This window comes from Cottoperca gobio, chromosome 10 (genome assembly GCF_900634415.1).
Source record: "Cottoperca gobio chromosome 10, fCotGob3.1, whole genome shotgun sequence".
Lineage (NCBI taxonomy): Eukaryota > Metazoa > Chordata > Actinopteri > Perciformes > Bovichtidae > Cottoperca > Cottoperca gobio.
The window spans coordinates 3,513,743-3,539,450 of NC_041364.1; the positions used below are offsets into that span (position 1 = coordinate 3,513,743).

Genomic DNA, 25,708 nt, shown 5'->3' on the forward strand with positions numbered 1-25,708 from the left:
AACTCTCAGAGATCCAGTGACATTACAGACTGACGAAGACTACAATGTAAGAATATCCATATTTATGTTCCAGGCTCACCCTCTGGACGATAGCACTGAGGTCTGTTCTCAAAACATCGTTCACCTTTTCCAGCTGAGTGTTCACTTTGGGTAGCTAAAACATAAGCAGACAATGAAAAAATGATGTACAGTACACATACACAGTTATAAATCAAAATGTAATTACCTTGTCCCTTTCCCAACATGCAGTAAGGCCAGACTGGTGTATTTAGACACTATTTCCAAGATTCAGCATTTATTACGAAGTTATCAGATGTACAGGTGATAGGAAAATACAGGAAATACTGAGTGTTAACCACAGCAGGGGACAGGAGGTGAACTGCTCAATCAAAGAACAGTTCTCAGTCGATTGAATTAGCACGTCTGGGACCTGAGTTGATTAGTACATCTGTGTTTACTGTAAACCCCCATCTTGTAGAACAAAGGAAGACTGACCTGGAAGCTCCTCATGGCTTCCTGTCCTTTGACTGGGTATAAATACTGAGGCTGGGAGAGCAACACAGCAGACTTTACAAACCTGTATATGTGCGAGTTTGATCATCCTTTGTATGAATAAAACTCGGCTCCTTCTTGCAAGAATATAGATTAAACCCTTTAATTTGATTTGAATCCTGACTTCGTGGTGTTATTGGGAATATTTTTCTAACAACAACAGGTATGGCTGAAAACATCGTCTTCATAAGGGAGCTGAATTGCAATAGTAATTAAGGCATTTAGTAAAAAAGTGGGACATAAGCAAATCACATTTGCATTCAGTTTTGTACCCGTGTGAAGTTGGCGCCGATCTGCAGCCGGGACAGTGATTGGCGGATGTTGCGGCACAGCTGGGCAGAGGTGGCGTCTGACTCCTCGTCATGACAGCCCGGGTCGTTAAGGGTGCGGTTGATGCTGGTACGAACCAGGCTCAGGTTGGAGTTGAGCTTCCCTGTTCCTTCTTGGAGGACCTCCAGACCCACACTGACGTTCTCCAGGGCCTCCTTGGTTTCTCGCATGGCTGATCAAAACAAAGAACTCTCTTAACATAATTTTCCCTTCATAAAACTGAAAAGTAGAACAATAGGGTAACAAGCTTTTCATTATTTTCATTGCAAACTTCCTACATTTAAAAAGAGTCAAGCCATTGTTGATCCAGTATCTAACATTGGACTTTTAACTGCCAAACAGCTTTCGGCAAACAACCAAACAGGAATACTATGAATAATGTGAAATTTTTGTTAGTAACTAAATCTTTCCCATGCAATTGAATGCATCACAAGACAACAGCCAGTGTTAGTTAACACTCAAAGAGTAGCCTGCAGCCGACTTTTAAAATTAAATAGATGGAGAGAATGCAAAAACCCTAGCATCCTTAAACATTGGTATAAAAGATGCAAGAGTGTAGGAGAGGAAAAAGTGTTTTTTCTTTACATTTGATAAAACACAGTATTCGTACCGGATACTAAGATCCTCTGACTGCTCGGCTCAGCCCCAGTAGGAACACAATAGTACACAAACATTAAGAGCACAAACTGTATTCACAGTCATGTGAGGTCAAGCATTTCACCACCTGAACTGTCGGCATGCTTGCTGACTGCTAATTCATCTTTGTTTCTGTTGTGCTACAAGCCTGTATATCCCATGTAGTGCAACATCAATATACAGCTGCTTGTTGCAAAACATAAAGTAAGTAACTAAATAAAATAATACACTCATAGTTAAATATTCAAATGGTTGATTAAATGGGAGTGTCCTGTAATTTCTGATACAATGAGTTAAAGTAATTAGACTGGTCGCACAAACATTTCTTTGTATGCTCACTTCACAGTGGGGGAACACAATTGGAGAAAATAGGGTTGGGTTTTGGATAGATCTGTTGATGCCATTAACTTAAAACTGCATTAGGCAAGACTTTTTAATGGAAAGGTAATCATATCTGCTTTTATATTCAAGTACAAAACTTACTGATTCATTCTGTTGGCCCATAACAACAATTTATCTGGTGACTGCACCAGGAGACAACCATCTGTGCATTGTGCAGGTGGTGCATTCGACCTTCAGAAAACACGTCTTTAAAGTTAGCAAATAAACACTGGATCTTAATCAAGCCAGCAGAACGGTCCGCATGAGTCTCTATAAAGAAGATCTTTAAACTCAAGAAGTGGCAGTACTTATTAGAAGTTCATCACACACAATTGTTATGGTCATTAAAGTCAGACGTTGCGTAGTGCAGTTTTAATATATTAATTGGTTGTTCATGTAAGATGCTCAGATAAGTGCTCAAGGAAGATCACAAGGGAACAAATCACAGGAGCAACACCGGTGTCAAAGTTCACAAGGTCAGGGGTCAAAGGATTGTGGGTAATTGTCCAGTTACTGAGTTACTGTTACCTTTGATGGCTCTCTCGATTCTCACTTCATAAAAAAGCATAAAATATAAAGGTTAAAAGATAATTTGAATGATAATTACATCTTTTATCTTTTATTAACTTAAAGATAAATATTTATTATTTTCAGGGCAGAATATGTCAACCGTAACAAGTGATTTGATCTTCAATAGAGTTCTAAAATCAGATTACAGAATACTTTCAGTAGTATAGTTTTTAAAATATTAAATATTTTATTATTTACACCACTGAAATTTAGAATTTCCTTCGGTCGAAGTGTTCTTGCCTAAACTTAAAACATTGGTCAAACTAACCATTAAAAGATGAGTGTTTCTTATCATAAAATATTTAGCTTTTGGTCACATGGGACTTCTGGTTTTTCCTAAAATATATGAAAAATGGCTGCGTATGAACACAGAACAAGTTCAATATCAAAGATATGCACACATTTAATAATGCATTTAATAATAATATTTTTCCTTATTTTTCAAAACATCCTGACTTTGACTATTGATGAAGAGTGTTTTTTTTCATGTGAACTTAAATTTAAAAATTTGTATTGTGTTAGATATTTGCCCAAAAGTATGTCCTGTACTAGATGTCAAGACTTGAGACAAACTGAGAAATAAATGTACTTAATATAACCTTCGGGCACACATGGGTTCAATAATTAACACTATTTTCAAGTAAAGCAGGATTTTATATGTCATTTAATGACTTGCATAATATTTTGTAGTGCAGCTGTAGCCTGCATCCAGTGTCTTGCAGCTTACAATAACCTGATCATATCATAACTAAAGAGGAAATGAAAAATATGCAAACGTACCTCCAGCCATATTGAGAACTCTGTCCAAGGCAGGATGGACATCCTTATCCAACTGATCGTGTATCCTTCCACCTAATAACGGACCTATATCTGTATAGAGCGCAGCATTAGATCAAATAAAAACAACTGTAAAAAAATCCATTGCTTTATGTTTGCTGCTTTTGCAGGTGTTAACTTTCAGGAAAGAGCTGCATGCAGTACTATCACAAAAGTAGGATGAATACTCAAGGGATCCTCTATAACAGGCACCGCTGTAGGTATCTAGACCTAGTTATGTCACAAATATGTTGTGAAAACAAGTCAAGGACAGACACAGGGAATTCAGATAATAAGCATGATATATGACCAAGAGCAAGAACTCAGAATCGTATCTGTCCCCATGCTTCACTATCAGAGGCACAGAGGAGGTCTACTTACTATCTAGGTCATAGATGACTTTGTTCTTGGCTGTGGCGTATTGGGATATTAGGTAATCAATTTGCTGCAAACAGGAAACACAAGAGAGCAGAGCAGAGTCTTACAAATGGAAGCAAATGAAAATGAGTTTATTAGTCTCGTCATAGACACCAACAAGCACTGTGAAGTATAGCAAGGTTTCATGTTACTTGTCACAATGAAAGGGGAAAATTACAAATATATAAAAACAGCTTTCATAAACATGTTTAAAAAACTTATCAAAACAGCCTGATCTGATGGAATGAGAATTATGTAGCTGTCGTGCACAAAAAGTGAGAAAATTCTCTTTTCCCACCGTGAAAAGATTACATAGATGAGGCATGAGTATAAACAGTAGCAGTCTGACACAATCCTGACAACCTGAGATATCAAGAGTATTTTATATTTGACTGAATTTGTTTTTCAACCACGACTAAATCCTTTTTCATGTTTTACCCAGATTATTTCTTAAGCTAAACTTTCAGTAGTAGCTATCGTTTCACACAATCAGCCAAGTAATTGCTATCCACTTGATTTTATTATATAATTTAATTTGTAGGATCATCAGAATATAATGATGTATAGAACATAATCTGAATTATTCTGTTTCTGCCTGTTTCATGGTTTAATATTTTGTTGGCCGCTATAAAACACAAAGTGATAATCCATCTACACCTTCTGCAGAATAACTCACCATTGGCGTGTCATTAACGAAGGTGTGCAGGTCCCTCATGTTGCTGTTGACCAATCTCCGTATGTTCTTCACCTGAGAGCTCAGGTTCTGGTTAGCAGCATACGCACACAGTACTCCGATCCTAAACAAACGCCAAACATAATCACTGTGACCTTTCCGTCTCCATGTGCCACTGAGTGACCCGCTCAGCTATCCCAGCGGTGTGTTTTACAGAATGGGGTGATAACATGTGATTAACAGCAGGGGTCAGTGTGCACCACCACATTTTCTTTCTCAACTTCCTCCTGAATGCACCTGTGGATTGATCTTATAGTCTTTGACAGCCAGTTCTTAGAATTACAGTTATGTGTGATTATTAACACATGTTGTTCCTTTCTAAATGAATCCAGTTTAAATTGATTGCATAAATGTGTCTTTCCAAAATCATAGAACAACTGAAAGAATCCCTCAGCGATCATACAAAATGACTTGTAGCACAATATGATAATGATTATCAATAATATTAATATTTTTCACAGGGGGTGGTTGTATTTCCTGCATTTTCAAGATAATAGATGAATTTCAGGACAATGTTTTTCTCTAAATAATGTGGAAATTAACTCATAGCAGGAAATGTAGGTGTATCTACATTAAGCTCTGACACCCTATCTGTATAATCTGAGGTGTCTGGGTTGTAAACATGTTCAAATTAAATGTGGAAACCCAGAATTGCATAAAGCAGGCTATTAAAGGGAGTGTCTTGCATACTTCAAACAGACCTGAGTAGCTCGGTACAAGGCTTAATTAGCTTGAGCAACATCAAGGGAAATACAGCCCATAATAATAAGCCGTTTCCATGATTCATCTCACAGCTAGTGCTCTATATCTAAGTTTGTTTATATTACTGCATGGATGTGAGCACGGTTGGGCTCCATGGGATGATTAACTTCACAACAGATGGTCAAAAAAACTTCCGTAGGATGGATTGTGAAGCATCAAAACTCTGACAGTGCAGTTGTATAACATAGTAGTATCATTTATGGAAACGCTTCAGTGGAATAAGCAGCTTTATGAATGATGTAAGATGATTCGCAGAAAGGAATAAAAAAAGGATTGACTCAGAGACGACTGCGAAGGTTTCGATCAATGGAGATGAATCGGGCTGTTGTGACTCACTGTATAATCAGGCAGAGGTCTCTGCATGTGGGTGTGCTTTTCTGTGTTTCTATGTATATAAAACAACAGCCTGTGTGTATGTTTGTGCCCACAGTGCATGCAAAGTGAGGTTATGCCCGATTCATCGTCTTGCTATTTTAATGTATGAAGAAGACGATGTGTGCGACTGTAGTTCTGCTTTACAGTCCTGTGATTAGCAGTCGCTGCTGTAGAAGTCTCCCTTTGTGGATATATTATACGCTGATGAGGTGGAGCCAGACAAGAGTAAATATTCCTTAACTCGTTAAATGTGTAGCAGTATAAATGTGCAGTAGATTTGAGTAGAGTAGGGCTAAAAGATATTCTGTAGATTATTGTTTTTGATAAATGATTTCATTAACAAAATAGTGAGAAATCTCAAGTACTGAAATCCCAACGTGACGTCTTTGAATGTATGTTTTACATGTTTTCCAGAAGTCCAAGATACTTAATTTACAATGATATCAAACAGCTGGATCCATTAAATGTTTGGCATTTGTGCATGATAAATCACTTCAGCCATTGTTTTGCATACTAAACTAAAATGTCTCCCAACTCATTTCAGTTAATACCAGCGCAGCATAAAAATCAATACGTTGCGGTTAAGAACTTGCTGGAGAGGGTTAATCAATCACAGTTAATTAATCTCAGAGAACAATTAGAAAGGCACGAGGAGAGTGCAGACATCCACCAAGGCCATGCCTTCATGCCTCTCGCAGTATGAACGAAAGTGAAAAATAATTTGTGTATCCGCCGATTTGGATCTGCTCCCATCTTTAATAGGTTCCTCCTTGGCCCATGCTACACCTATCCAAAATCAGGCCAGTATTTTTATGTTTTTGAAAGTGTTGCTTATCATCCCTTTGACACATAAGTCAAACTTATAAGAAAGTTCTTCTTCTCTTACAATAAAGTGGTAGCTGTCCGGCAGCTGAGTCAAAACCTGGATGTCAGAACATCTTTGAATGAACAAAGAAGAAGTACCGTCATAAAAAGTCCATGTTTGAAAATGGTTGTCACGTATAAAAAGTGTTTGTAATTTGTAGTTAACAGGCTTAAACATGCATAAGCACAAAGAACAAATGTTACAGAATCCTGTGCTGCCCTCGGGACAGAAACTCTTTTCATCTATGTGGCATCAAGCTGCGCCACGTCTGGAGGAATTGTAATGATGTTTGCCATAAATAGTGAGAAGGCCGACACCGAGTAAACGCTGTCGTCGTATAAATGGAGACTTAATGAGAAACTAGGCCAAACAACTAGGCTGGGACACAGTGAAGTGGAGCCATCCGGAACCAGGAGAAGATTCAAAATGGCTACTTCCACAACAAAAGCCTTTTGTCAAACACTTCTCTGCCCTCTCTCTGTCTCTCTCTCTCACACACAAGTACACAATTTCATACCTCTCTCTTTCATGCACAAATCACTTACACCTTCCCTCTCGCTGTCTCTGGTTGTCTGCGTCTTTATCGCCAAAGCCTATCCTTTCCTCTCTCCTGTTTCTCCAGCACTCTCATTTGTCTTTCTGCTCTGGCTCGTCTGTTTTCATCTACGTCTCTTTCACTACGCCTCGATTTCTCAGTCTCTCTTGCTTAAGACTTTTTATTGTTCACCTCCCTCACTATTTACCTCCCATGCTTTATTCTCATTTTCCTGTAACATCCCCCTCTCTACTATTTTCTCTTCCTCTGTCTCTTTTGCCCTCAGCTCCCTCTTTCTTTTCTCTCTCCCTATATCCAGCTCCCTCTCTTTTTCTTTGTCTCTTGCTCACTCCCTCTCGCTGCCGGTGTCCAGCAAGGTCACTGGAATCTGAAGGCAAACAAAGACTCTTTGAGAACAACGCCAAACACTTTCCAATGAGCTATGTAGTACAAGACTGTCCACCTTACTTGAGCAGAATCAAGTTTGGTTTAGTTTGAGTTCGGTAGGTCTTGTCTGAGAGGTGGTGAAATTAAATCCGGAGATAAACAGAAAAAGGGGGGGGGGGGGAATACATATTTTTGTAGGATTACAAAAAGATCAAACAAACTACAAACTCGGGATGACAAGCAAGACATGCCAGAAAAATAGAAAATAGATGAGCACTTCTGTTTTATTTGAGAAAACTCATTTTCTTACAACAGCCGAATAAAGGCAACAGGGAACATGTCAGTCTCTGCCAATACAGACACACTCCCCCCTGTGGTCTCCTTTCACCCGAAATTTAATGATGTCTTTTATATCACATACGATAGACAAACATTCCAGTGTATTTAGCTGAATAGCTTTTCATAAGCAATGCCATAAATCTCACTAAAGTACAAGGGGTTAGGGTGATGTGAAGTTCAGGCTTAAAATGCATAAAATATAACTTTTCACTAACTTACAAATTCAGACGTGTCTTTCCGAAATGTCATTTTTCGCAAAAGTAGCTACGACTATGGAAAAATACAGAAACTCTAGTGTACAAATACTTGTGACTTACTCAACCATGCTTGTTTCCAAACCTTTGAAGGGTAATTTCCAGGTAGCGGTTGCCCTTTTATAAGCACACTTATCAATTCAGCTCCTCACTTTGTGAAAATGAGCGCTGTTGTGCTGCATCACCACATTTCTCTGTTATCAACAACTCCTAAACTGACCCCCTAGCTCAAACTGTGGGCAATGACTGCATGGCCGTATGGCTGCGTGGTGATAATGTGTCTCTTATTGACCACAGGGGACAATTCAAACACGGTGGGACGAAGATTTACCTCTAGCAACTTTGTAAAAGGGCTGTAATTCCTGTTTGAGCGGAAGCCAAATGACACATGAAACTCTCCCTCAGGGTGTAAACCCCACAACAGCAGATGAAGAGCTTCAAACTAGTGCAGTGCCCTAGTATCTAGGCCACTACTGGGGGCTGGGTAGTGAGTGTTACATGGTCTGGTGGCTCCATAGCTTTTACAAACTCCAACAATGCCCTGCATTCAATGTGATTGTAGTTGCAAGGCTCGGACAGTCGCCCTACAGCCCCTCCCTACTTTCACACTGCTGGAACAGTTTACTCTATTATCCTATCACTCAATAAGAAAATGATAATTGTAGTCATTGCAATTATTCTAAAACAAATAATACAGTAACTGTTGCTGTTTTAAAATGTATTGCAAAATTGCTAACTAAATAGTGCTGTGCAGGAGGGGTTCTTATTGCAATGCCATTTTTAGACCTACAGAAAAGTATTGGCCGAGGCGTTTATTCAAACCATTAGATTCACGTCTTTGAAATTGAAATTGTGTGGTATTTTCAGTAATTTTTGTGCCAGCCTGGCCTCAGTGACCTGTATTCAAAAGCTCATGAGAGCAGATAGATAACAACATAGCAGCTTGTTTTGTATGTATGTGGGATAATAAATCAGCTAATAACTGTACATGCATGCAAATTTCAGGGCCAAACCAAAGTATTCTGACACAGACGCTTTATTTCCTCTGGACGTCAAAGATCTTATTTAAGAAAGATGTCACAGCAGCAGCTAGTAGCCACAATTTTAACCCATTTTAGCCACTGTTTAATTTCATAAAGACACTTTTTATTCCATATTTCCACTTTTCATTTACTGTTATACCATCCCATCAATTGCTATATTCAATTTAGCGCCTGTTATATTTAATTTAACCACAAACTAACCATTCAGTTAAGGCTCTGGTTAGCTTGTTTGTTATAGCCATTGCTATCCCCTTTTTATAGCATCCCTTTTGTGCAGTTTTATTTAGTCTTCTCACAGCTTGCCAGGTCACAGTCTGAACTTGGCTTCCCAGTGCAGCATTGTGTCCTATAAAGAATTTAAACAGACACGGACTAGTTTTGACTGCGGGGCTTTTGCTCTAGGCATGACAACCCAGTACAGAAGACGGTGCTATTATTGCGCTGTTTTTTTGTAAGTTGCTGTCCGTTCTGTCTAAAAACTGGCTGCAGTAGTTTGATGGGCGACAACACACCATTAATTCTACTGTAAACAATCCAGCAATGACATGAATACTAAACTCTAAGCCAAACAGCCTGTAGGGCTCATAGTTGTGCAAACAGCCACAGAAGGTCACTGAAATACACAAGTATTTTAAAAACCATATTCATGTTCATATAATTTCATTATTAAGCTTTAAAACATACAGTCAGAGGAAGCAGCTTAAAAAATGATTCAACAGCTAGAAACACGGTTAGACGTCACATTACACTAGTGTACTGAGTTTTTATTCGTCATACAAAAAAGCTTTTAATTCACTGTCTTCAATCCCTACGTTTTTTTTTATTTAAAGCTGTGGTTCCCCAACGTTTACTGCACGGCCCCCCTTTTTTTAGACATAAACGCACTCCTTTGACTATCCTTGCAGCCCTGCTTGTTTCACATCCATTGCCTGATCTCCATCTGTGCAGATCCCCACACAGTCCTCCTATTTCAGATCAGCCACTTTCACGTAAATGTCAATGATTTTGAGTTAGTCTGCAGTTGCTCTTTTAGTTACACATTTGCAGAAAATTAACAAATGTATTTATATTTAGCCTTGCAAGTGAGCTCCTGAGAGCGCATCTCAGTCTCTAAAATTAAAGAAATTTATAAATTAGAGTAGACGACAGGTTTAGGAATTTGGAGACCATCGTTCAAATACAATCTCCTGACTCAAAGGAATGTAACAGTAATCTGTGTTTCGAAGCAAATCCCTGAATTCAACAGCACCAGTCGCTCTGTCATTTGTTAAGGACAGATGCAGACAAAACTTTTTCCATGAGAATATCAAAAACAGATTTGTTCTGCTCAGTAAACCATCTCTAGATAGATTAAGGTTATAAAAATAATAAACCTTTCAAGCAAATATTAACCGTGTGATTAAAAAAGATAAATGTCAGCTTTCCAAAACAAAAAAACTGATGTCGAGGAGAGCAGGTGATTTACTCTGTAAACAGTAAATTCATAACAACTTCTTGCACTCTATCTAGCCTTGACAAATCAAATTTATGCTTTGTATTGAATCGGCTCTGATTTGCATTTCATTATGGAGCTCTCTGTCTCTAACTACAAGGACTCTGCAGAAGGACTTTAAAACTTTATTTGGTGTCAGAATTAAAAATCAGTTTTTTAGGAAACCTGGAGTTCTATAAAGCTTAGAGACTCGCTGAATCCCAGTGATTGGTTTTAATAGTGTGTTTTTCCCTATTAAGTTGGCTCAGCATGGAGCAAACACTGCTCCAGATGCATATACCTCTGTGTAGATACTAAAACTCCATGATGATAAATGATGGCTCAAAATATAAAGATAGGAATAATCAAATTCATCACTCATAAATGATTTAAAGGCAGAATAAGTAGGATTTCCTAAAGAACTCTGCCTGTATGTTACCTTTTCTTTTTTATTTGCTGTGTTCGTGACATTTCTGGGCGTCAACTTTATAGAAATGTTGCACGGATTCAAAACGAAGCTACGAAGATAAAAGTAGCTCCACAGCATACAATATGCTTTTCATATAATAAATGTGTAGTTGCACAGTCCCTGCAGGGTAATCTACACACATGTAAATACACAGACCTGTACACAACCACATGTATGGTGATACAGAACAGTTAATTTGGGGTAGATGAGAACAATGTCATTCAAAGTCCTGTCACGCAAAACTGTATTCGTCTGCTTCCATATGAACTGCAATGTGGTTTGTCGGAAAGGAACGATGCAATCTAAACTATTTAACATGCAGTGTGGTGGGGGGGGGAAGGATGTAAAGAGGGCTGAAAACTCCAACATCCCTTAACAAACAAGCTATGTCCATGTGACTCTTGTATTCAATTCCTGGTTTGTAAATGTCACTTCACTGTGTGCAACGTTGTGGACATTTTCCCATTACAGTTTGCCTGGAATCAAATTAAGTGTAGGTTTCACTGCATCCTGTGCTGTTGACCTTATGCTGCCTGCACATTTTCGATTCTTTTTCATTTCATTGTACGTTTTAGCAGTAAATTGATGTTCTTATCATGAAACATTTCAAAAGCACCAATACTTATTACCTCTTCCCAGGAGGAAAGAAAACTTGGTGGATGGGTTTAGCATGAGCCAAAGAAGAACCAATAACAACAATCTCACACATTATCTTCACTGTTGTGTTTTTTAGTTTTTAACATTATTTGTATTCTAGACTAAAAGATTTTTCAGTTTCATTAATTACACAATTTGAAACAATCCGCTCCTTTCACAGTACTGAGTCCATGTCAGGAGAAAGTGGACTGATCTTGTCCTACTGCGCAGGGAAATAGTTTAACAATAAAAATCAAAATGAGTCTCTACTTTGCACTTAGTGTTTTAAGACTGCCGATCTCACAGCAGAGCGATTATAATGTTGATTTGTATCTGTATGGTCATGTACCTTACCAATATAGAAAGATAATCCCCATAAATCCTAAAGAGGAGTGAACAGAACTACGTGTGCAGAAGCCAGAGCAGCTGACCACCAGGCCAGGAAAGTATCTGGTGGCTTCGTATTTACTCCTCAATCTGCTGGGCATAAAGTCAAAACACAGGGATGCAAAGAAATGAAACAGCTCTATCTACATTAGAAATGCTCCCCCCCCCCCCCCCCCAGCCAATCGTCCCTGAGATAGAGAGCACCTCTTAGCTGTACCTCACCGACCCATGCAGCCTTGCCTTCTCATATAGTTTCTCTCTCCTGTGCAACAATGTGCCATATCATCAACATTGTAACACAAAGGTTTCCAATAAATTCAAAAGAAAGCCTGACCAAGCTGTGAACATAAATTAGTTTCAGTAAGTAGAATTCCTGTTCCTATTTCGTGCATTGATTTGTAGCGTGCACACTACAGGAACCCACAGACCATGAAAGACCCCAGGATGAGGAAAAATGTAATTAGTAAAAATATAATGGATTTGAGCTGTTAACCAGGAAACATTGGAATGATTAATAAGAGCAGGATCTCTCCAGTAGATGTGATAAATTATGGGAAATTCTGACAATGTCCTCTCCAGTTAATTAGCTTGGCAATGGTTTGTGTAAAGCTGCCATTTCGTGGCGCCTACGTGCTGGGCAGCGATCATAAGCGTACTTGGACGTAATAATTTGTAATCGGGGACAGAAAGTGAGTGCAGATCGGTTCAGTTTATTAAAGGAAATTCAACTTATAAATCAATCATTTATCTCCAAAGTATTAATTATTCAGCAACTCTGAGAACAACCATGTGTTTTTACACTTACGCAAAAACATTTCAAATGTATCTCAATTAAACAGCTTTAATTGTAAGTAATGAATGTATATATAATAAAAGAACAGATGTTAAAATAATGATATATTTTAAGATAATATAAGATATTCCTTTATTAGTCCCAACACTGGGAAGTTTGCAGTGTTACAGAAGCAAAGAGACATTGTAAAAGTAAGTTTATATATTAGACAGATTGAAATTGGATTCAAAGTATTGCACATATGATATAAAATAAGAATAATTGTATCTATACATTATAAGTGTGATTCCCTTACTGAATTCAGAATTTTGTAAAAGTAGTTGTAGTAGTAAAGTTTTATTTTACATTTTGTTGTCTTTAACTGCTCTAAAACTTTACATTTATTTTAGTGAGGACATCCCAGGCAGCAAGTCAGCAAGTGACATCTTCACAGTCATTGTGGCTTCCTTTAAGACGAGTGAAGTTCACCTCACTATTACTATCAACGAATCCCCTTAAAATAGCCCTGCATGTGATGTTTCCCCAGGGAGGCTGCTAACTGAGTGATGTGTCGTTTACAGGAGGCAGAGGATATTTGGTTGTGTGTTTCTCTAAGTGACTAATTGTGCGTTTGTCAGGGAGAGAAAGAGATTGTGTTCATGTATTTGTCTCGGCTGTATGTTGGTGATTGTGTGTTTCACTACAATTAGTTACCTCCTCAGAGCTGCACTCAAAAACAGAGTTCAACAAAGTATTAAATGTCAGTTATTCAGGGCTACAGTACGGGAAAATAAAAAGTACAATGTGTGTGTGCACAGAAGACATTAGATGTATTTATCTCTAGGCTGTGGCTGCTGAGCTACTGGTCTGTCCCTTCAATGGAATAACAAGTGAACCAGTGATTAAATTAGTTTCTACTCATTAACTGGGTCACTTTATTAATAATTCAGCAGAATTCTGTGCTAATATCTCTTGTCACATAAATAAGAGTGGAACTACTTTGATAGTCCCTCCCCCCCCCCCCCAAAAAAAAGCCGAGGGCCTGACTCTTTGACTTCTTTTTTTCATGTTTTTGTCGCAACGCTCTTCGATAAACTCTCTGGTTTTTTCTCTGGTTTTGAATTGACATAACCTGATACCATTCACCTCTCTACCACCTCTAAAAACACCTGAACGATAACAAAGAAATATCTTGACATGTATATTTATGAATAAGTAATAAATAGCACTACACTGAACACAGTCTGAAGGCGTACAGACACCTGGTCCTATTTCAAGGCCACATTTGTTAACCTGATCATAATCTCCAGTGCCTCAAAGGCAGTGTGTAAAGGAATATTATTTATTTCTGAATATGCTGCACAGCATCTTACCAAGTATTGCATCATGATGCTTCTCTTTTGCTTTATATGTACATTTATGTTTAAATGTTGCATCCTGAGTTGTTTTATGCAGTCGATTGTGAAACCGCTCTTCTAGCAGTGTTTTCCTTGTTTTTATTTTGCATAATGGCTGACTGTTACGTTGCTGTGTGTTGGTCACTCAGCAGAGACATTGGTCACTTCCACACTCAGAAGATTATGTGCATAACCTCTAGGATGGGGATATCCACCAAATCCTTTTTAAGATTTGTTCTTGACACTTGTGTCTCTATTTGGTAGTTAGTGAAGTATGACAGGAACATCCTACACCACTTACGATGCAGATTGTAGATTTCTCAATTTGTAAATTATCTAAACTGACTGACGGAGATTTAGAGTGCAGGGTGCTGAACGCTTAGTTCACTGCAGCCTACATTATCATTAATTAGACCTCATATGATTAGCATGAATTACGAAACCCATAATGTTGGGACCTTTTGTGTTAATAGTGTTGGACACCCAGCGACTGAAATAGACTGCTGAAATGCTTGCTGGGTAACAGCATAAGGCAGGGGTCTTCCACTCGGCCGAAACCGAGGGAAGGATCATCTGCCAAGGCTGTGCACAGTTATTCTGGAAAGACTATTTAACTTTTCTTTCTCTCACTAACCTTTCCAGATTAGTCTGGTCTCCTTAAAATGTCATTCCCATACAATTGATCATGTTTCAAGGGCAACATATTTTGTCCCGGACTACGTTTGTTTTTGATTAATACGTCTCTAATCAAAGTTCACGTATTGAGGTGGTTGGAGTGGATGGATGGGTTCTCCCAGGAGACCGGTGTCCCGTGTGGAACCAAAAATCAGTCAGTGTGGAATAAAATGGTTACGTCAACCTTCAAGCTATTTCAGTCCAAATGTATTCATATGGATGCTGATGTGCATTTATATGCACAATGTTTTGAGTTAGTTGGGTTATTTAGGTTCAGCTATGCTGGCTCATCAGACCAAACATAACCATGACAAGGCTGCAGACGTTCATGCATTACTGCTGCATCATCGCTAATATCATTATAACAATTTCAATTCATCTCACTCTAAACTTGTGTCTAAATCGCTGTTTGTGGGGTGGGATGCACTCTGTGATGCTAACACACTTCACTTTGATTTTCCACTACAGCTAACATGTTTCTGATCGTGTATAGAAACCCTTTTGTTTCTCTCAATCACCTTTTTCTGGCATCTGCCAAGTTCATAGCTCTAATGTAATTACACGGCACAGTCGTTTGAGGATTTACAATTGATGCATGTCTTGTAATCAGTTTGTATTTATGTAGATATTAAGATTCATTCACCTGATTTGATGTTAAGACAGCTGCACTAATTAGTATTCCCCTAATCTGGTTCTGATGAAATTATTAGTGTTTTTGTAAATGTACTGATTGAATCTACAAAATCTTCACATCAGATTTATTCCGACAAAGCCGAGCCTCATTTTCTCCATAACTCTGCCCTGAACTTCACGTCTGCTGTGTGTTTGCTAGATTTGATCACACACTGACAACAAGCCCGTCTGTGTTAATAAAACAGCACATTTGTAGCCAGAGCAGTTGAGAAGAAGTGTGTGCATTTCCAGCATGACTGGCGTCCGTGTGAATGAAATCCCTACAGCTACTCTAACCCAGTGAACATTACTCATTCACGTTTTAAACCCCGGCTTTTTGGCAGCTCCTCTGGGATTTGACCCTGCCACCTTCAGAGTAAAGAGTGATGCAAGAGTGTTTTTTCTTCTCATCTCGTGCTCTGATTCCGTCACATAAACCCCATTTAAAGAATTCTAAGCTATTGTACTGAATCTATCGAGGTCCCTTCAGGTATAATTACCTTAAGAAATGCTTTAATGCCTCTGCAATGGACTTCTCTCAACTGCATAGAGTAATTGGTTGGTACTTGGGTGATGATAGTCTGGTGGTACGGGTTAGGGTTAGGGCAAAGTACTTAACCCTGAGTTGCTCCAGGGAGACTGTCCCTGTAGTTAGTTCACTGTAAGTCGCTCTGGATAAGAGCGACCTGTAATGTAATTGTTATCTAATACTACATGATTCCCAAAAGTAGTAATCAACCTCAATGCCAAATCACAAACCCACTTTTTTAAGTACTGCTATTGTGGTTAAAACCAGCTGACTGTTATCAGTGGTGGTCATGTACTTGGAATATTAGATAATAGGGCTTCATAGGGTGTCAAGGAAACAAGTTGAAGTCAGTATTATTGTTTTTATTATCAATACTTGCATAAATCCCATTAATGCCCATTTTTATTTGAGATGCTTGTTATTTAACTATGAGTGCAGCCCACTTTGTCACTGGGATAAGCAAATGTATTTACTGCCATCATGTTAAATTCTGAAGTTCCAGTCCTTCACAAGATCTGTACTTTGAGATCTAACTAGTCATTATACAATAAGTCTGTAAAAAAAAAAAGATGAAGAATTAAGTTAAAGTGTTACATTTTATTGTGTTTCGAGGAACTGACGAGTTAGCACGAGAAGCAAACAGAAAACAAAATTGTCCCTCATACAGAAACTAAAATGTAATCAACAGAAAAATCCATGAAAATTCATGTCCTGGAAGTGCAGAGCAGAAACACCACAACAGTTACTGCTTACCATATGTTGCCAGAATAATGTAAAAACAAGTCACTCATGGTTGAACATGCAGAGTGACAGCTGTACTGTATGTCCTCCACTTCTACCACAAAGTGTCCAGGTCTGGTAAGAATCATTTAGTTTTGGCATATTTACTCTCCTTCTCATCATCAGCCACTTTATTGTCCTCACCTTTACCTGGGTGTCTTTTACCCCTTAATCCGATTTTAACACTTCTTGGAAAATCAATATCAGCCCTGTCACTCCTCTGCGCCTCGCTGTCAGCGTTCCAGTGGCTGTAAAAGGTAGTCTGGGCCTGGGCTCGGTACTCATCCCTCTCCTCCTGCCTGTAATTGCTTCATTAGAGCCTCTGCAGTTTCTCTGCCTGGTAGCTGGGGAGATTTAATAAGAGCTCTGAGGATGCTCTCAGACTCCTGCGTCTGGGCTTCTAGGATATTGCCTTGGAATTTCTAATAGCTGGGCTTCGTTCCAAGGAAGACAAAAAGTCAAAGAACATCAAACTAAGTACACTCCTGGATCCCTTCAGTCCTAACACAAGAGGCAAACGCAGCTCTCCCAAGCCTTTGTACTGTGGCTACATCCCCAGCGGGTACTACCTCTTCCACTGCGGAGACTATAAAACACAGTGGAGAGTGGATTGAGTTTCCCGTGGTCTATTTTCTGAGAGATGCGTTTCAGTGACAGCCAGATGATATAATGGGCTCATATAGAAAAAGCACAGAGTAAACTTATAGCTTTACTTTCAAACATTTTCAGCCCACTCCTTCATACTTTTCCATCATCATGTTCAATTTGACCCGGAATCTCATCACTCACTTTCAACCCTGTATATAAACAATAGTAAGGTGCACATATGAACACTGAAACAGGTTTTGCTTGCTGTTATCATTCCTCCAGTTCATACTGGCTATTAGGAGATCCTTTTCTTTCAATGTAAGTGATGGAGTACAAAATCCAGAGTCCTCGTTCTGTGCAAAGATGTAATTCAGAGTTCATCTGAAGTTAAGATGAAGCTTCAGCAGTCTGAGTTAGACAAATCAAGTCAGGATCTTCTGAAGTAACTGTCTTTTTAGCTTAAGAAAACACAGCAGTGGAGGCGTAGTAACAAAAATAGAGAAATATTCTACAAAAAGTCGTCTGCATAAAGATATGGTTTTAATAGAGAATGTGAAAGTTCAGCATTATTATGACTTAACATTGCCTAAAGCTGCCTGTTTTCATCTATAAAAAAAAAAAAAATTCTCTGTATCCACGAGCCAAAAACTGTCAAGCAAGTCTTTAGTTGCTTTATAGCAGCTGATGACTTGGATTTTGATATGATCGGAAATGGCTGATTTTTCCTTCATTTTCCATATTCTGCAACTTTGCTTCTATTTCTCCTTTGCCAGGATGTTGACTCTCAAATATTAAGAACATTTACCCAAAAAAACTGAAGGTCAAATGCTGGTGAAAAAATTAAAAGACATGACTTTCCTGCTGGCCTGCGGCTGCCTGCTTTCATGTATAAAATGTGTATAAATGGTGAACCACACCAGGCTGAAAATTCCTAAATTACAACAATTAATCACAGTTACTACCGTTTAAAATATTGGCAATGTAAGAATAATTCTAGTTCTAGATTTACTGCACTTCCCACCGGATAAAATCATCTTCCCAATGCTTAAAATGTGCACGTTAAATGGGGAAATGACAGCTGGAGCATTAATATAATAAACCCTGAAGGAATGCAGTACACACTATAATTATTATACAAGAAAGCCAATGGGAATACTAAGGTGTAGACTTGACAACCATTTGAAACATATGATACTTAGTCATTAAAAATAATTGTGATCAGATTCTAAGGTATGTTGTGGATTTGAGTATTGTTTGTTTATCACAATTTATTAGTATTTTAGCTTGCGTTGACATGAATGAAGAATTCCCACCACGGCTAATGAGGCTTTCAGCATCAATCCTCTGCAGATTATAATGACCAGTGCAGAATGAACATAAGTTTGAAGGCTGCTGCCACACAGTATCTACAGTAGGAATTTACTATATATAGCAAACAGCATGGGGGATGGGGAAAACTGATGACCGTGTGTGTTTGTGTGTGAAACGGACCCACAAGATGACCAGAGGTGTATTTGTGTACAGTGTGTTTTTGCATGAATGTGTGCATGAGCACTATAAATGACAGCGGTTTAGCTTGCTTTTATTTCCAGTGTATGTGTGCATGCATATACAAGTGTGCACACGCTGTTTGCACCGGAAAATACATGTCTGTGTGTGTATGCATGTGTCATACTCACGTGATGACCAGTGAGGTGGAGAAGAGCAGTGTTCCCAGCAGGCCACGCCGGCAGTCTGCGTTCTTCCTCTGGCGTTGGTGCATCTCGCCACCACAGTTGTCACAGCAGCGGCACATGCAGAAGAAGAGGCCGACTATCGGCACCAGAACAGTGAACAGCAGGCCGACTGCTGCACAAACTAGGAAGCCTATCTCGTAGTAGATGGCCTGGGGTCAGCAGGGGAGGAATGAGATGAAGAATAAGGGACAATTTATTAAAGGATATAATGGAGAAAGAAGGTGAACATGGAAATGAGATAAAGAGAGAAAAGGGGGGGGGATCAGGTGGGAAGAGAAAAAGGGAGATGAAATAACAAGAAGGGAAAATGGGATGGGGATTGTTGAGCGAAAACACAATTGGATCAGGAGAGGTGAGGTGAGCAGATGAGTTGGGGGGGGGGGGGGGGGGGGGAGAGAAGAAAGATTAATAACGGCGTAAGGGAGAAAAAGGGAGGACACACACAAGGATAAAAATGAGCAACAAATCTAAAAATATCTGGTAGGATCCCACCGGTGGAAATTCTTTCTCTACTCTTTGTCCAACAGAGATTTATGGATAAACATTACGTAAAACTATTCACTTCTGGAGAATCCTTTTGTAATACATCTTAAATACTATAAACCAATTCAATGATCGACTCCTGAATTATTACACAACATAAATGCCAAGACTCTCTTTGTTTAAAATCTGTGGTACCACAATACGTTTCTCACATATTACAGTGCAAGCTGATTGAAAGTTACAGGAAGCTAAAAGTTTATTTATTTATTTATTTATTTTTAGGATAGCGACACATGAAGGATGATGGGAAAATATTAAAAGGAGTCAGAGCCATCCACATAGCTCTGATGCAGTTTTCCCACTCTAATGAAAGGGAAAGACAGCATTTCTGATGAAAGACCTGCTTCAATAGGAATCAACTACAAGGCAGTTAGTGCACGGCTGTGCTGAAGTACTTTAAACTTGAATTGAGTAATAAAATCCAGATCTTTCTTGAAACAAGGTAACACAAGTGCCCATTGGGTGAACTAATTACACCTTTTTGAGTGGAATTTATCCTCTTTTAATCATTTATTTCAGCAAGTGTCAGTTCTGCAAAACATGAGGTGCATCATCCCTCAAACGGTTCCAATGTATCACCAGCTCAGGATATTAGGTCATTTGCGAAACACAGGTGAAATGAGCTCTTTTCAGATTTCAGATTTTAGTGACATATTGTTGGGTGAAAACCTCCATTTCTTACACCTGAAAGTTACATGGGCCTTTTTATAAAGTGAGAGTTCATTTAGTACACCCAGATAAAACTAATGCAGTCTGATATAACAGCCCTGGATCCTACCTTCATGGAGGTTATAAGAATAAGTCCATCCCATTTACATCAATAAGACGAGAACAAGTATTAGAAACACTCCTAAATATAACACAATACAATTCTTCATAAACTGTAGCCTCCAAAATGACTATAAAGTTGAATGAACTCATCCCTAAAACATATTACCTTTATGAAAGGAGAATGTATCTTGTGACTGTTGTATTAGTTTTAGGTGTATCTGATGAACTGAGTGTACCTTTAACAAAATAGAAATGTTGTGTTTTTTTCAAGATGTGCAGTTTTCACCTGTAAAATAATGTCATACAATTCCACGTGCACTTGTGAAATGCAGACCTACAGTATCTGCAGTGAATAGTTAGATTGTTATGAGGCAGTTATTTGGGTTAAACAGTTTGTAGGACTCGAGTGAGATGAGGGAGCTATTAATTGTGTTGAGGACTAGTGAGATTAAAATGCATGGACTGAGCCTCACCATCACAAAGTCTCAATAATCCTCGAATTTGATTGAATATTAGAAATATTCAAAGTGACACAACATGATTTCTTACAAATTCCCCATGATATATTGAGAGAGTTAAATTGCTGCTGTTGGCAGGTTCTCAGTTGAGCTTCCACCTCCTCTTGTCATGTACCACAGTGCTCCTGCTTAATCTCCTATCTCATACACACTCAGCACAGCTTTGGAAATTGGCAAAATTGAATAGGGGATTGGCAATTCCCACACTGCATGTAACTTGTCACAATGATGTTTGAATAGCTTCTCGTTATGAAAGGATCAAAGCAGGGCTGCTATCAGCGCTCCTGAATGGACGAACTGCTCTCCCGGCTGATTCACACTAATCTTAATCGCCTTCATAAGTCAATGACCCTGCCTTCTCCAGGGACCTGCGGCTTTTTGCTTTTTAAACATGCGGTGTGAAAATAAATGGCTCCTGAACTCGTCAGAGACGAGTATTCTTCTCTGATTCATTCGTAAAATCTCTGTGCAAACTCGGAATACTCAGGCGGTTGGCATAATCCAAACTCTAAAAGCTTTTGTTTGGCTGAGTGAGGCTCCTGGCTGTGTCAAAGACATCGTTTACTAGATGCAGGAAGACTGTCAGTCATACCCTTTCTGATTTCAGGGTGAGTGGAAACAGAAAATAAGAGGGAACCAGAGATATTTGTAGAGGCAAAGTAAGATGGAAAATAGACAGTGGGTATGTGTGTTTGTATGTGTGGTCTGACATCTAAAAGCACCAATGTCAACCCAGTAGTTGAGGACATTTTGCAGATATGAATGCTTGCATTGTCATTCTGCTTCTGGGCTCCGCTTGTTATCGGGTGAATCTTCACAAAAAAAAAGGTCACATTTTATTTATTTTTTCCTGCACCACTCTTCAAAGGCTCGCAGCTCTGACTATTTTTGGACTATAGCTTTGTCTTGGCAAGTGCCCAAAAGCAGAAGGTGACCTTCCAATAAGAACAAACCGGATGATGAGGTGGCATCATGTCTGAGTGGTGAGGACAGGCAATTCTGTAACTTTAATCAGATTTAAATCAAAGCAGCAGCCACAAGGCCTGCTGAAGTGTCCTCCAGCAAGATGCTGTTACCCTAAACTGCTTCCTGACTGTAAGCTAAATGCCTGAGTTACAGAAGCCACTGTGAATCAATTAACGTCATGGTATTCTGTGTTTTTAGAGCTTCCTGTTTTGATTCATCGTTGTGGCTCGGATCCTGTTGCTTGATAAATTGGATCTGATTGCAAGAGAATGATGATAAATATATGATTTTTTCAAAGTAGCAAAAGTGAAGACTGCAACAAACATCAGCAAGCCTTTGATTACAGCTGGACTATTTAAATCCACTGTTAGGAGGCTTCCATTTAAACCAAGATTACACCAAGGCATTTTACTGATTAACTAACCTTCTACAATCAGGAAAATTATATGCTGTAGTCAAGGCAGCAGTTCCTGTATAATTGACTTTGGATTGGACTTTTGGGATATTCGTCATGAGACGGAGTTCATCCTTTTTTGTCCTCTGGTGTCAGTTTTGACTTGAAATACAGTCTTTGATAAAGCAGCCATGAATGTAATTTATTTAAAAAGCTCCTCTGCAGAATCAAAGTAACAAAGTAACAGTGTAGATATGTGTTCTTAACCTAAGAGTGTATTGGACCATCTTATGCAAAAAAGAGAAATGGATTTGTCCTCATTGAAGCAAAGAAAATTCTGCAATTTGTAAACATTGGTTTGGTTGAGTGTGTTTTTACGTATTGTTATTGTAAATCACACATTTCAGGGGGGGCAGAAAACAGATTATCTTCTTATTGCCTGTGAGGAGGCAATGGAATATACACAGGTTTGTTTTGGTTATTTTTTGAGTAAAGCTCGTGCGTGCGTGCGTGCGTGCGTGCGCGTGTGTGTGTGTGTGTGTGTGTGTGTGTGTGTGTGTCATCCCTGCTGTTTGGGTGGATATCAGAGCAAATACTGCTGGAAAGCAAATGAGAAGGCTGACCAGCGGTTTTAAAGCTATTCTGTCTGAACATTTCTGTTTCTTCACAGGTATTCATGTATTCAACATCACTGCTTTATCATAAGGCTCTTCCATCCTCAAGGGAATCCAGTTGATGTAATAATAACATTAACTCATATTAAGTTTTAAGTATAAATTGCAAAACCCATATCAGTATTTTTCCCTTCGGTTTGATTTGGCTTTGACGGGAATGTGCTGGCTCTTGTTACATGCAAGATTTCTAACAGGACCACAAGTCCTCAGCAGCCAAGTAGGTAAACAAAGGGTTCTATTTCACATTTACCATAACGTAGGAGAGCCAGGGCGATGACATTGGTGTAAAAATAATTTTTACATATGGATTGTAATATGTATCCATTTAATTCCAGAGCACTAAAACTCTTCCTTTGTGATCCAGTCAGCATTGTTGCTGAAAAGATCTAAAGGACTTGAGACAGGAGCTACAGTTTTGGTAAAGCTAACTTGGTGTTTGCAAGGTGGATAGGATGGCTGGGTGAGAGTCGTAGGGCTGCACAACTATTCACAAATATTCAAATGATAAAGATGTTGAAAAAGATTGAGTTATATTTCAATAACAAAGGGTAACATAAAGTTTATCATTTTAGCTGTAATTGTGCAACCCAGGTGACTCAAGACAGTGGAGCATGATGGAACAGGGGATGGGTTGCTCTATAAGTCCAGTGTGCAGTCTTTACCTGAAGGGTCAGCACTATGTTCTCTGGCTGAGGGAGGCCAGATCAGATCAGAGCAGATCAGATGAAGAGGGCATGCAGAAGACAAAGGCAACGCAGCATCAAAGAAAGAGCAAAGCCACAAAACAAAAAAACATATGGATGAAAAAACAACAACACAAAAGAGAAATCAAAGGATTGAAAACTGCCATGCATATCCACATCGTTGCATATTGTAACACAGAGACGGTACATTCTCCCATAATTGAGAGGATTGTATAGAGAAAATGTTTTGATCTTAGGGACTATTAAAGTTGTTCCATATAAAAACTAACGATGTATCGCTCTCTAAATTCACAGGTTGTCAGAATTACCATTTTTCTGGTATTTCAGTACAAAGATGGCTTTGCTTTGGGTTGTAAAAGCAATTAAAACCTGAGACTACAGAGAATCTCAGAGGAACATTTCTTCTGTAATTTATATCATTGCTGCATCCAATCAGAAAAACATAAAGCAAAGAAACAGGCATAGCAAAACAACAATTTTAAAACACACACATACACACAAGGTTACCTTTTGGTATTCCGTCTGAATTGCTCCAAACTTGTCCTTAGCCAGCTTGACAAGAAGATCTGCAACAACACAGATAAAACAAACGCATGAAAAGATTTGCTGCAGTTTTTTCGATTTGCGACCATAACTGCATTTTATTATCTACTCGCAAAGAAACGCCAGGGATTCACTAAAATCAATCGGTTTTGCAGAATAGTAGCTTGAAAATGGAAAATATTTTTCTCTGGTAAATGGCAGCTACCTCAGTGTTATTTGTCTGATTAACTCTAAATCCTTTATGTATGTGTACCTAAAGTTTGAGATCTAATTTTACAACCCAATTAACGGTAATTTTCAGCTTGGGCTTGGAATGGAAAGTTTCCTCTGCCAACAGCAGGAGAGTGCAGACAATAGTTAAATTATTGGTGTCAAGCTGAAGCAGCAAGTTGTCACTTTTGACACGATGATGTCAGTAAATCGAGAGCCAAACTCTGACGCTGCTGTGTCCCTTCCTCCCGATCTCTTCCCTCTGGGTTTAGAGCGGGGCGAGTCTGACAGGATGAGGAACTCTTATTTTATTTATTTCTGGCCTGACATGTTAGGATCCTGATTGTCTTGTTGACGTCCACTCTCAGTGAATCTCTATTTCGGGGAAACTGGGATTCTGGATGTAAAAGTCCTTTTAGTTATGTGACTGTTTCAGATAGTCATGACCAGGGGGGGGGGGGGGTCTGTTAGGCAGGGGCATTGTCGGGGAAACACTGAGTAGTTGTTCAGAAAGGAGAGGGTCTTTCAATACAATGCTTCTATTGTTGCAAATAATATTTCAAATACATTCAATCCACTTAAAAAATGGAAATGATGGAGAAGCAACCCAAATATTCTACGTCTCCATTCTCTTTTATATCTACACCTGAAGCAGCGCCGGCTGTGACTCATCATATAATGATGACAGAGACGGCAAGTCTTCTCAGAGGCAATAAGATGCAAAAACTACAAGGGCTTCTTTTCTTCTCCCTCTGCAATGCAGGGTTTCTTTTTTCTGAAGGAAGAACATATCCTTCAGATAAACTGTTGACAATAATTGTTTTAATTCATCACAGTACAGACTGGTGATCCCTGCCTATTATACAAAGCATGATATTTGTATTAATAAGAAAGCGCTCCAGGCTTATACTTCACCTACTTATCATGGCTGTTTAGGAAAAGAGCAGCTTATCTTTTAAAGCAGTCATGTCTAATTGCCTTTATTTAAACTTTTATTAACGCAGGATTATTTGACCGAGAGGGCGTTTTATTCCTCAATCAGATTTCCTCACACTTGACCTGCATGGTACAATCACAGGCTTGTGCTGGTTGCTTCTTCTAGGGTAGTTCCTTCCCCCCAGGATGGATGTCGCCAGCCTCTATTGTGCGTTTCGAGATTGAGATATAAAATGATACAGTGAGCCGAGCCCAGCTATCGTGTGTGTGTGTGTGTGTGTGTGTGTGTGTGTGTGTGTGTGTGTGTGTGTGTGTGTTTCAAAGAAGCCCCTGACCTTGTTG

The 25,708-nt window shown here is 38.9% G+C and overlaps 1 protein-coding gene and 1 long non-coding RNA gene across 27 annotated transcripts in view; one reads left to right on the forward strand and one right to left on the reverse strand.

Moving 5' to 3' along the window:
• Nucleotides 1–25,708, reverse strand: part of prom1a (prominin 1a) — a 68,746-nt gene that overhangs the window by 20,662 nt on the left and 22,376 nt on the right. For 21 of the 26 annotated variants that reach the window (XM_029441365.1, XM_029441378.1, XM_029441377.1 and 18 more), the window contains exons 2-10: nucleotides 24,185–24,243; nucleotides 23,636–23,662; nucleotides 19,051–19,256; nucleotides 4,379–4,499; nucleotides 3,667–3,730; nucleotides 3,250–3,339; nucleotides 2,428–2,451; nucleotides 825–1,054; nucleotides 80–154 (exon numbers count right to left, since the gene is read on the reverse strand). In XM_029441365.1, the coding sequence (XP_029297225.1) occupies nucleotides 80–154; nucleotides 825–1,054; nucleotides 2,428–2,451; nucleotides 3,250–3,339; nucleotides 3,667–3,730; nucleotides 4,379–4,499; nucleotides 19,051–19,256; nucleotides 23,636–23,662; nucleotides 24,185–24,243 (896 nt within the window). The remainder of the gene's footprint in view (nucleotides 1–79; nucleotides 155–824; nucleotides 1,055–2,427; nucleotides 2,452–3,249; nucleotides 3,340–3,666; nucleotides 3,731–4,378; nucleotides 4,500–19,050; nucleotides 19,257–23,635; nucleotides 23,663–24,184; nucleotides 24,244–25,708) is intronic. The other 5 variants (XM_029441371.1, XM_029441366.1, XM_029441368.1 and 2 more) reach the window with 3 other exon arrangements.
• The window catches only part of LOC115014488 (uncharacterized), a 55,299-nt gene that overhangs the window by 5,406 nt on the left and 24,185 nt on the right, over nucleotides 1–25,708 (forward strand). The window lies entirely within an intron of this gene.